Source organism: Panthera leo, chromosome D2, assembly GCF_018350215.1.
Source record: "Panthera leo isolate Ple1 chromosome D2, P.leo_Ple1_pat1.1, whole genome shotgun sequence".
NCBI classification, from domain to species: domain Eukaryota; kingdom Metazoa; phylum Chordata; class Mammalia; order Carnivora; family Felidae; genus Panthera; species Panthera leo.
The window spans coordinates 46,601,152-46,612,730 of record NC_056689.1 but is presented as its reverse complement, the minus strand read 5'-3'; the positions used below and the strand labels follow the sequence as shown (position 1 = coordinate 46,612,730).

General features: G+C 40.3%; 1 protein-coding gene across 1 annotated transcript in view; it reads left to right on the top strand.

Annotated features, from left to right (window-relative positions):
* The first annotated feature begins 443 nt into the window (after nt 1-443).
* TMEM273 (transmembrane protein 273) overlaps nt 444-11,579 on the top strand; it is a 34,791-nt gene continuing 23,655 nt past the window's right edge. Inside the window, exon 1 of the mRNA XM_042908753.1 lies at nt 444-581. Coding sequence (XP_042764687.1) covers nt 536-581 — 46 coding nt within the window. The 5' untranslated portion in view covers nt 444-535. The remainder of the gene's footprint in view (nt 582-11,579) is intronic.

Sequence of the window (11,579 nt, the reverse complement as noted above, 5' to 3'; positions counted from 1 at the left end):
GAGAAGAGAGTCATAGGCCTCCCCAGACTCAGAGGTGTCGTCCCTGACCCAAAGCCGCGGGGGTTTCTGCAGGACCCGGACATCCAAGTTGACCAACTTTGCCCACACCCCCCTCCCAGACTTATCGGCCTGGGTCTGTGGGCAAGATTCTGCACCCAGGTGCCCTTCTGTTCCTGTGCTGTGTGTGTGTGGTGGGGGGCAGATCACAGGAGATAGTGTTGGGTGATAGTGTTGGTTTTTTTAAAGTCATCTTTAGTTCTTAAAAAGGCAACAAAGTACCCCAGCGTGCCTCAGTGAGCCCTCACCGTGGGCTTGCTCCCTTCCACCGACTGACAGGGCAAAGGCAACACGCACTTCCTTCAGCCCTGCCCTTCGACAGAGCTGAGAGGAACTGAGCAGCCTCCCCACTGCCGCCGTGGCCGTGGCGGCAGCTTCCTCCTTGTCTGTCACGCGGAATGTGGCTTCTGTCCCTCACAGCCTTGGGTCAGAAAGCCACAGTGCTTGCTCGGAGGGGAGCCAGGAGCAGAAAGCCAGCATGGGCTCCGGGGCCAGCATGCTGAGAGCCCTCCTCCTTCTCCTAGGTGAGTGAGGAATGCAGAGACAGGGTGGACGTGACCGTCCATGGCAGGGGTGCCTCAATGAGTGGGAAACTGGGGGAGCATTAGCTCACTGGGGCTCAGTCCCTGAAGCACAGATGAGTCCCTTTGAATAGACAGCTTTTCTCAGTTTGAGACACAAGGCAGTGAAAATGATTTTTGTTTGTTTCCTTCCAGCTGCAACTTACAAAGGCTTCTTCTGGGCCAGAGGGGAACAGGAAAGGGTCATGTGGTAGAAAGAGCTTTGGGCTTGGGACTTAGACCAACCTGGCTTTAAATCATGGCTCCATTGGTACCAAATGGCAGCAAGCTTCTTAGACTCTCTCTCAGTTTCTGAACCAGTAAAATGGGGGGTAATAATGCCTAGCTTCCAGAATCGTATGAAAATTAAGCTCCATTTAATTAAGTCAAACCGAAATAATTACATAAAATGAGAAAATGTGGGGATGTAGGTGCTTCTTTATAGTCAGTGGTGAATCAGTCTTATTGGGGAGCGGAGTAGGCTCTTAGTCACCCAGAAGTATCCTGGTTTTTTTAAAGTCATCTTTAGTTCTGTGTATCAAAAGCAGGAAGAAGGGAGAAAGGCAGGGACTAATGGAAAAGTAGGGCCAGATACAGAGGGAGAGACAGAAGACCAGAGAAGCAGACAGGGAGGAAAAAAACAAGAGAGATAGGGACGGAAGCATAGAATGATGATTAGACATGAGATATGTGTAGACAGAGACAGGGTTGAAAGAGCCATGTGATTTTGCAAAATTCCCTTTGACATTAACTGTTATCTCTTAAAAAGGCAACAAAATAGTCCCTCGTCTCCACAAAGATGCTGTTTCTCAGAACTTGCACTGGGTCAAAACTCAAAGGCAAGCAGCCTGTCTTTGGATCTAATCTTCTGTCGGGGAAGCAACAGCCTGTATCCTGGACATGGGCAGTGTTATTCCCACGTCCCTGAAGCCTGCACCCAGCCTGGGAGCGAACACAGACTTTGGCTTTCTGGGAGCTAGCCTGTCAGTCAGAGAGACTCAGCATCTATCAGTTTACACATGGAAATGGGCACATGTAACGAGTGGCAGTGGCACTGAGGGGGTGGCTAGAATCAACAATCGAGAACTCAGAGTGTATAGGGCAGAAAATGCAAAGTGTGCTCCGTAAAGCGGCAGAAGGTGGCAGATGTTCTAACCCGTGTCTGCTTTTGACCTTACCTAGATATGCAAACCAGTGGGTCCTGGGGGAAGGGAGAGGAAGTTAAATTTAAGAAATCCAATGGAAAAAATGTGTGTATTATACAAACAGGCAGCTTGCTGAAGAAATCCAAACAAACACTAGACCTTGAAAATGCTGAAGGTCGCAAATAGTAAAACAAATAGCAACATTTAACATTTTGAGTGGACTCGATAGGCTGCATACTCCCCTAAACACTCGAGTTAGCTCATTCCATCCCTACGACAGATTTATGAAAGAGGTCCCACCATGATCTGCACTTTATGGAAGGGGTTTTAATTCGTTGGCCGAGACATCACAGCCGGTTAGTGTTTTCACATATTATTAGTAGAGAAAGTAGCGTTTTGGAGTGTGTATCTAGCTCTACACCTGCTGAATGTTAATCTTTTTCTGCTATTTACCAGTCCCGGGATGTGAACGGGCTGTTGATCCTTTCTGCTCAGTTTTCTCATCTGTAAATTGGGGATAATGATTGTCCCAATCTCATAGGGCTATTGAGGGAACCCAAGTCTGTTACCACATTTAAAGCATGTACCTGGTATCTGCCATGGGGTGAGTACTCACTGTTGGATATTTGGAACACTACTTGAACCGATTTTCTCAGAAGGCAATTTGACAATACGTAGCAAAGTGTAAGCTGTTCACAATCTTTTATCTGGAAATTCCACCTTCAGGTACTTATCCTGATGAAATAATAGGATAAAACCTCCCCAAAATATTTAATGGGGTGCTCTTCAGCACTGCTGACCCCAGTGGAAACCAGAAACAAGTGATTTTCAGTTGGAATCTGGCTAAATCAATTATACTTGAATGTTTCTAATGATATCCAATATGTTTACATAAAAGACATAATTTCCTCGGAACTGACATGGACAGAGGAGAAGTGACAAAGTGACAGTTACAGAGTTATCGTTAGGTAGTTATATTTTGCAATATGTTTGCTTGCCTCTCCAAAAATTGGCTGGAAGTAAATACAGCAAATTGTTAATTGTTTCCTTTTACTCTTTCTAGGAAATAGGATAAGGAGGCATCTTTTAGTTTCTTTGGATTGAAATTTTTCATAATGATCTTATATATACTCTTAATACCAAATAAATTTCTGTGCAACAAAAAATAGCATGATAGCCTGTTGAAAGTTGTAAGAAATAGTGGAGACTTTATGAGAAGCTGGTGAAAGAGATCTTGAGGCTTACTGAGTGACATCCTGTAACTGAGGGCAGGTGACCGACCAGGCTGGCCACCCCAGGATGTGTGGGAGAGCTGTGTGTGAGGACTTCTGGGGACATGGTAGGCATCTCTGCCTGTACACTCCAAGGCTTGCATGACTCCAAGGTCAAGGCTTGCATGATCCACTATTCTCCGCCCCCTCCCCCCCCAGAGTAGCTGCAGAGTTTTGGGAAAACCAATTTTCAAGTATTCTAAAACTATTTTTAAAACTGAGATCCATGTAATGAACATATGGACTCCACACCTTGAATTACACATTAAAAACCTCAGCTGGTTGTTTTCGATACATGGATTTGAAGGGAGATAGGTAAATCAACGCATCCATCAGAGAAACGGAATGTCACAAATGGAGTTAATGCCCTTTAGGCTCCCCTCCTCTGTCTGGTTTTCCTCTCTCCTCCAGAGGAAACAGCACCTCTGTACTTCCTTCCTGTGCTGCTTTCTAGGTGTTCAACTTGTGACCTGAATGTCACCACAGCATACTCAACCTGCTGCATTAGCTCCCTATTCTGATCACATACATCTGTTTCAACTGCCCACTGGATTCTGATGCAACACTGTATCATAATTTAGTCATACATTCTGGTACTGACTGATTTGGGTTGTTTGTAACTTTTTGCCTCCCTAGTCGATGCTGCAATGGGCCTTTCCATCTTCTAGAACCCTCATTCTTCTGGGAGACAGTCTGGGAGAGGTGTCATTGTCATGGGGATGTGCGATTCTCCCTTTATTGGATATTGCCAGATTGCTCTCCGTTAGTGAGATCTGGACATCTCTGTCCCTCTACAGATTTAGTAAGATTCAGTATTGTCAGACTTTTCTTTTTTTTGCCTATCAGAGTTGTAAAATATTATCTCCAAGTTTTTAGGTTGCATGTTCCTGATTACTAGTGAGAATATGTAATGTATGTTTACCAGAGAGCCAGGATTCTTTGTTCTGTAAATTTCTTGTTATTTTTCTTTCGTTATTGGTCTTTTACATATTTTTCACAAATATGCTGTCTCAGTATATTGCTTATCTTTTATTTTGGTGGCGCACTTGGCTCTGCGGAAGTCTCTAAATGTGATACGATCACATTTATCATTCTTTGACTTTTGGTGTGTTTGGTTTTTCCGTCTTGTCTAAGAATTTGGCCTTTTTTTTTTTTTTTTTTTTTTTTACTTAGAAGCAGTTGCATTTTTCACAATTGGACTTTTAATTTGTTTGGAATTTATTTTGTGTGTGGCCTAAACAAAGGATCCAGTTTTACTTTTTGGGGGGTATAAAACATCCATTGTCTCAATATCATTTATTTAACAATCTTTCCTTTCTCTCCTGCTTCTCCATACTTCTATTTTACACCCATTTAATGAGTGAACTGTTAATGGGATTCCTATTCTGTGCCACGTTTTGCATCTGTCTGTGTTGAGTCATGTCACACTGTTTTATTTACTGTAGCTTATGAATCTTGGTAACTTGTAGGTAAGATCCCTTCTCCTCCTTCTCCTTCATCTGTTTCCCCTCCTTCTCCCCCTTCCCCCTCCTTTTTCTCCCTTTCCCTCTCCCTGGCCCTTTCCCCCTCCTTCTTTGGCATTAAACTCAGCTCTTACTATGTCTTCTCCCTTGCATGTAGAATGCTTTTCTGGAAAGCATCATAACGACCCACTTCCTGAATGCTGATTCTGAGCATGGTGCCTCGCCCAGCACTGCTATGTAGGTTTCATTTGTTTCTCACAAATAGCCCACAAAGCAGATGCTCTTATCAGCATGCCTATTTCACAGATGAGGAAACTGAGGCGCAGAGTGATAAAGTAGCTTACCAGAGGTCATCACAGCAGGTGAGTGGGACTGCTGGAATTCAAATGCAAATATTTTGATGCCAAAAAGCTGTATTTTTAGCTCTAATACCAAACTGCCTCCCAGCTGAGAATAGAAAGTAGGAGTGTCATCATGGAAAACTGACATGACTTTTAAAACTGTTCTTTCAGTCTTCTATTTCAAGATAGTTTCAAACTTAAAGAAAAGTTGTAAGGGGCGCCTGGGTGGCTCAGTCGGTTGGGCGTCCGACTTCGGCTCAGGTCACGATCTCGCGGTCTGTGAGTTCGAGCCCCGCGTCGGGCTCTGGGCTGATGGCTCAGAGCCTGGAGCCTGCTTCCGATTCTGTGTCTCCCTCTCTCTCTGCCCCTCCCCCGTTCATGCTCTGTCTCTCTCTGTCTCAAAAATAAATAAAACGTTAAAAAAAAAAAATTAAAAAAAAAAAGAAAAGTTGTAAGAATAAATCATACAAAGAACACCTATATGATTTGCTGACTTCTTAATCAAATTACGATTTGCTTTATCTTATGTGCTGTCTATAGAGAGATATGTTTATATAAAACAAACTAATATATATTATATATGTTTATGTGTATATATACACACACATATATATGTATACACACACACACACACACACACACATATATATATATATATATTTAGAGAGAGACATCTTTTTTTCAGAGCCATTTGAGAGTAAGTTGCATATATCATATTTTTTTTAACTTCTAAATACATCAGTGTGTATTTCTTTTTTTTTTTTTTATGTTTTATTTATTTTTGAGAGAGAGAAAATGCGAGCAGGGGAGGGACAGAAAGAGAAGGAGACACAGAATCCCAGGCAGGCTCTAGGCTTTGAGCTGTCTGCACAGAGCCCGATGTGGGGCTGGAACCCAGGAACTGTGAGATCATGACCTGAGCCAAGGTTGGACGTCCAACGGACTGAGCCACCCAGGCACCCTGTCAGTGTGTATTTCTTAAGAATAGAGACCATCTCTTGCATAACCACAGCATAGTTATCAAGGACAGGAAAGTTAACATTGACACAGTCCTTTCAAGATCTCAGTTCAGTATTTCAGTACACCCACCAATGCCCTTTGTAGCTTTCACTGAACTCAGCAAAGGACCCAGTGGAGGGGAAGGTGTTACATTTGGTAACCTTGTTTCTTTAGCCTTCTTTATCTGGAACATCGGCACAACCTTTGTCTTTTATGGTTGATATTTTAGAAGCTTCCATCTCCTTTTTTTTCATAGAACATTCCTCATTTTTGAGTTTGCCTGATAGTCTAATGATTTCAGTTATCCATTTCGTGCTAGAAAAAGCATAACTGCTCTTGGGTCCTTCTCAGGGTTTTGCATTTGGAAGCATTAAGATACCTATGTGAGAAAGGCTCATGTACATAATAATAAAAGACTTACAACTAGATTTTGGATTATGTTTGTCACAATTCTAAATAAATTATTTGCCACTTAATTACTAACTGATCCATATTGTTAAATTTTGCTAAAATATTGTTCTAAGAATAGCTATTGATAAGATCTGGTGAAATTTCTAAGGCATTTTCTCAGAGGTTTGCACCTTCCTCTTTAAAAGGCTGCCATATAAAATATTCCTATGGTCTCCAATTCCAACCAAAACGTCAGCCATCTGTCTCTGTTTTAATTCTGTTGGAAAGCACCGCTGAAATCTATGTATTATTATAATCATGATAATAAAAGAAATACAATATCACTTTAATTATGTTCCAGTGGCTAAAACATTCTTCACTGAAAGAGCCAGAGTTATTGAAGAGAGCAGAGGCTTTTCCCCCCCTTAATTTATAATGAAAAGATGGCAGAGGCCTGGGTAAAGAGAATTAAATTCGTTTTTATCTTACAAGTCAAAGTCATCACTTTATTCCTTGGCTCTTAGTCCCTGAGATCTTTGTAAAAATCTTTCCTGACAGCTTTTCCCCTGTTTCAGATTCCTGCCAACACAATGTTTCAGACTCGAGCAGTGTGTGGATTCCAGGTCGAAAGAATTCTTCACTGCTGGGTTTCTTTTGCTGTGTAACAGTTTACAACAAAGGTAACAAAAGAAAACCATACACTAGGGTCACTCAGAAAGGCAGCAGAAGGTGAAGGAAGAAGTCATGACCCCAGAAAGGCGAGGCAAAATGTCTTGATCGAGCAAGAAATCTCTGCATGACTTTTGCCCATTTTTTAACTGGTTTGCTTGGTTTTTCCTTTTCTATTGAATTTTAAGAGTTCTTAATTTGTCTGAACATGAGTCCTTCGTCAAACATGCAACCTGCAAATATTTTCTCCCAGTCTCTAGCTGATCTCTTCATCCTCTCCACAGAGTTCTTCACACAGCAAAAGTACTTAATTTTAAGTAAGTGTAATTTACTGATATTTTTTCTCTTATGGATCATGCTTTTGATATCACATTTGAGAAGCTTTCACCATGCACACCCTAAGTCTCCAAGACTTTATTTTATGTTTTCTTTTAAAAGTTGTCAACTAAAAAATAAAGTAGACTAAAATAGACTAGACTAGACTAGAATAGAATAGAATAGAATAGAATGAAAATAAAAACAAAAATAAAAGCTTGATTGGGGCCTCAGAATTGCAATTCAGGAAACACAGGTTTGGGCAGCAATCCAAATAGCTCCCCTCCAGGGGACAGAAGTCAAGGGTGTCTAAAGACAAAGGGAATGCTTATATGTTGTTTACAAAGAATTTCCATTGCTGTTGGCAATAGAAAAGTACTCTTGACTGAATATAATTGGTTACTAAGGCTATCGCTGAGCAATCTCTTACCATATATAGCAGGTGGGTAGGTGTTCAGGCGGAGTCCTTGCAATATTTGCAGCTTGGCCCAATTCAAAAGTTCATGGTTCTACCCGGTGAGGATGTACATAAGGCCCATCTCCTTCATGGCCTTCTGGTTCCCTTTAAAAATCCCTTGACATAAATCACCCCATTTCCACTTCACCTTTCACAAAGTTATATAGTTTTATATTTTATATTTAAATCTATGGACCGTCCAGAGTTATTTGTGAATTTAGCTCAGGATGCTTAATTGGTGTTGTTATTGCTGCCTGTAGATATTCAATTGCCCCAGAACTATTGGTGGGAAAAACAATCCTTCCTCTGTTGCATTGATTTTGCTCCCTTGTCAGAAATCGGTTGGTCATACTTCTATGGACTATTTCTGGGTCGTATTTTCTTTTCCATTGGTATATGCGTCTGTCCCTCTGCCAATACCACACAGTCTTGATTTCTGAAGGTATATACGTTTCAAGATGGTAGAGTGGTCCCTCTTACTTTACCCTTACTTTTCAAAAAAAAGTTTTTTTAGCAATTCTATTTCTTTTACCTTTCCATGTAAATTTTAGAATAATCTTATTTATTTCGACAAAAGAATCTTGCCAGGATTTTGATAGGAATTACATTAAATCTATAAATCAATTTGGGGAGATTGGACATTTTTATTATGTTGTGTTTTCCATGAATTCGGCTTGTATTTCCATTTGTTAAGGTTCTTTATTTCTCTCATTACTGTTGTGGATTTTTTTAAAAATGTTTATTTATTTATTTTGAGAGAGAGAGAGTGAGCTGGGGAGGGGCACAGAAAGAGGGAGAGAAAGAGAAAATCCCAAGCAGGCTCTTTGCTGACATCAAGGAGCCTGACGTGGGGCCCAAACTCACTAACCATGAGATCATGACTTGAGTTGAAATCAAGAGTTGGATGCGTAGCCTGCTGAGCCACCCAGTCACCCCTGTTGTGGAATTTCTAGTATGTGAGACCTGTACATGCATTATTAGACTTATACCTAAGTATTTTGGGGCGGAGTGATAGTAAGTTGTGTTGTATGTGAATTTGCTCTTTCTATGTGTAATTGTTGATATGTAGAAGTGTAATTGATTCATGTATGTCGATCTCGTATTCTGCCACTTTAACGAAATCTCTTATTAATTCTAGGTGTTAGTTTTTAGATCCCTTGCAATTCTGTATATAGATCAAGATCTGCAAATGGTCTTATTTCTGCCTTTCTGAATGGTATGCTTTTTGTTTCTGTTTCTTGCCTTATTGGACGGCCGGAACTTCCAGTCCTTTATTGAACAGGTGGGGTGATGGAAGATTGTTTGTTCTTGATGTTAGTGGGAAAGCATCTTGCTTCTCACTATTAAGTAAGATGTTACTTGCAGGGTGTTGTTTTGTTGTTGTTGTTGTTTTTGTTGTTGTTGTTTTTTATAGTTTCTTAGTTAAGTTGAAGACGTTTCCTTCTCTTCCTAGTCTTCCAAATATTCTTTCATGAATGGCTGTAGAACTCTATCAAATACATTTCCCACATCGCCTGACATGATCATGTGATTTTATTCTTCAGTTTGTTAATATGGTGGATTACATTGGTGGATTTTGGAATATCCAACTAGCCTTGCATCCCTGAATAGACTCCATTTGGTCACGATGTATAGTTCCTTCATTTTGCTGAATTCTACTTGATAACATTTTGGAAAGGCTGTTTGAATCTATATTCATGAGGGATACTGGTCTGTAGTTTTTTTTTTTTTTCCCCGCACCATTTTTTCTCTGGTTTTAATGTTTAAGTAATGTTGTTTCATAAAATGAATTAGGAAGTGTTCTCTCCTCTTCTATTTTCTGGATGGGATTTGTGTATAAATGATGTAAGTGTTTCTTTAAATGTTTGCTAGGATTCTCCCCTGAAACTGTCTGGGCCTGCAGATTTCTTTTTGGGGGGTTGCAGATTGTGAATTCAATTTCCTTAATAGTTACAGGGCTGTTCACAGTATCTGTTTCATATTGGGTGAGTTGTGACAGCTTGTACTTTTTGAGGAATTAGTCCATTTTATCTAAGTCACCTAGTTTTTGTGTGTAGAGTTGTTCACAATATTTCCTTACTATCCTTCTGATGTCTACATGGTCTGCGGTGATATCCCTGTTTAACTTCTGATACCGGTAATTAGTGTCATCCCTCCTTTTTCCTTTGTCAGCCTTGCTGGAGGTTTGTCAGTTTGTCAAAGAACTGTTTTTGTTTTTTTTTCCCCCATTGATTTTCTCTATTATTTTTCTGTTTTCAATTTCACTGATCTATTTTTCTAAAAATTTTTTTTAGTGTTTATATTTGAGAGAGAGAGACAGACAGACAGAGCGTGAGCAGGGGAGGAACAGAGAGAGGGGAAGACACAGAATCCGAAGCAGGCTCCAGGCTCTGAGCTATCAGCACAGACTCTGATGTGGGGCTCGAACTAGTGAACTGTGAGATCATGACTTGAGTCAAAATCAGACATTTAACTGACTGAGCCACCCAGGTGCTCCTCAATCTCATTGATTTCTGCTCTTATCTTTATTATTTACTTCCTTCTGCTTCTTCTAGCTTTATTTTGATGTTCTTCTGGTTTCTTCAAGTGGGATATTAGATTATTGTTTGAAGACTTTTCCTCTTTTCTCATGTAAACATTTATAATATAAATTGCCCTCTCAGCACTGATTTAGCTGCAACTTACAAGCCCCGATATGTGTGTCTTCATTTTCATTTGATAAATAAATATTTTTTTAATGTTTATTTATTGTTGAGAGTGAGAGAGAGACAGAGCATGAGCAGGGGAGGGGCAGACAGAGAGGGAGACACAGAATATGAAGCAGGCTCCAGGTTCTGAGCTGTCAGCACAGAACCCAACGCGGGGCTTGAACTCACAAACTGTGAGATCATGACCTGAGCCGAAGCCGGACGCTCAACCGACTGAGCCACCCAGTTGCCCTGGTAAATAAATATTTTGATTTCCCTTGGGACTTGCTTTTTGACCCATGAATTATTTAAAGTATTGTTGGTTTCCAAGCATTTGGAAAATTTCCTGTTATCTTGCTACTGTCAATTTCTAGTTGAGTTCATTGTGATCACACTTTGTATCATTTAAATTATTCTAATTTAGTTGAGGTTTGATGCAGAATATAGTCTAGATGTCTTGGTATATCTTACATAAGGGCTTGAAAGCATGCCTATTCTGCTGGTGTTGGGTCCTATTGTTTGATAATGTCGTTGAATTCTTTTCATATCATCATTAATTTTTTTGTCTAGTTGTTCTACCACTTGTTGAGAGAGGGTTATCGAAGCCTTGATTGATTGATTGATTTTTAATGTTTATTTTTAAGAGAGAGAGAGAGACAGAGTGTGAGCAGGGGAGGGGCAGGGAGAGAGGGAGATACAGAATCCGAAGCAGGCTCCAGGCTCTGAGCTGTCAGCACAGAGCCCGATGCGGGGCTCCGACCCACGAACCATGACATCATGACCTAAGCCGAAGCTGTATGCTCAACCAACTGAGCCACCCAGGTGCCCCGATCGAAGCCTTTAACTCTAATTGTGCCTCTATTTTTCCTTTCAGTGTTATAATTTTTGTTTCACATATTTTGTAGCTCTGCTGTTTGATTATAGATATTTAGGATTACTATGTCTATTTGGTGGATCGATTCTTTTATAATTATGTAATGTAATAAAATGTCATGTAATATCTCTGGCCCTAATAATTTCCTTTGCTCTGAAATTTATCTGATATTAATATAACTGATGCCTCTTTTCTTTTTGCTAATGCCTGCATTTCTTCTGTCATTCTTTTACTTTCAACCTATCTATATCATGTTTGGGGTGAGTTTCTTGTAGACAGAATATGGCTCAATCATTTTTTATTTAGACTTTCTGTTTTTAACTGGTATACATTTACAATTTACACTGTTAT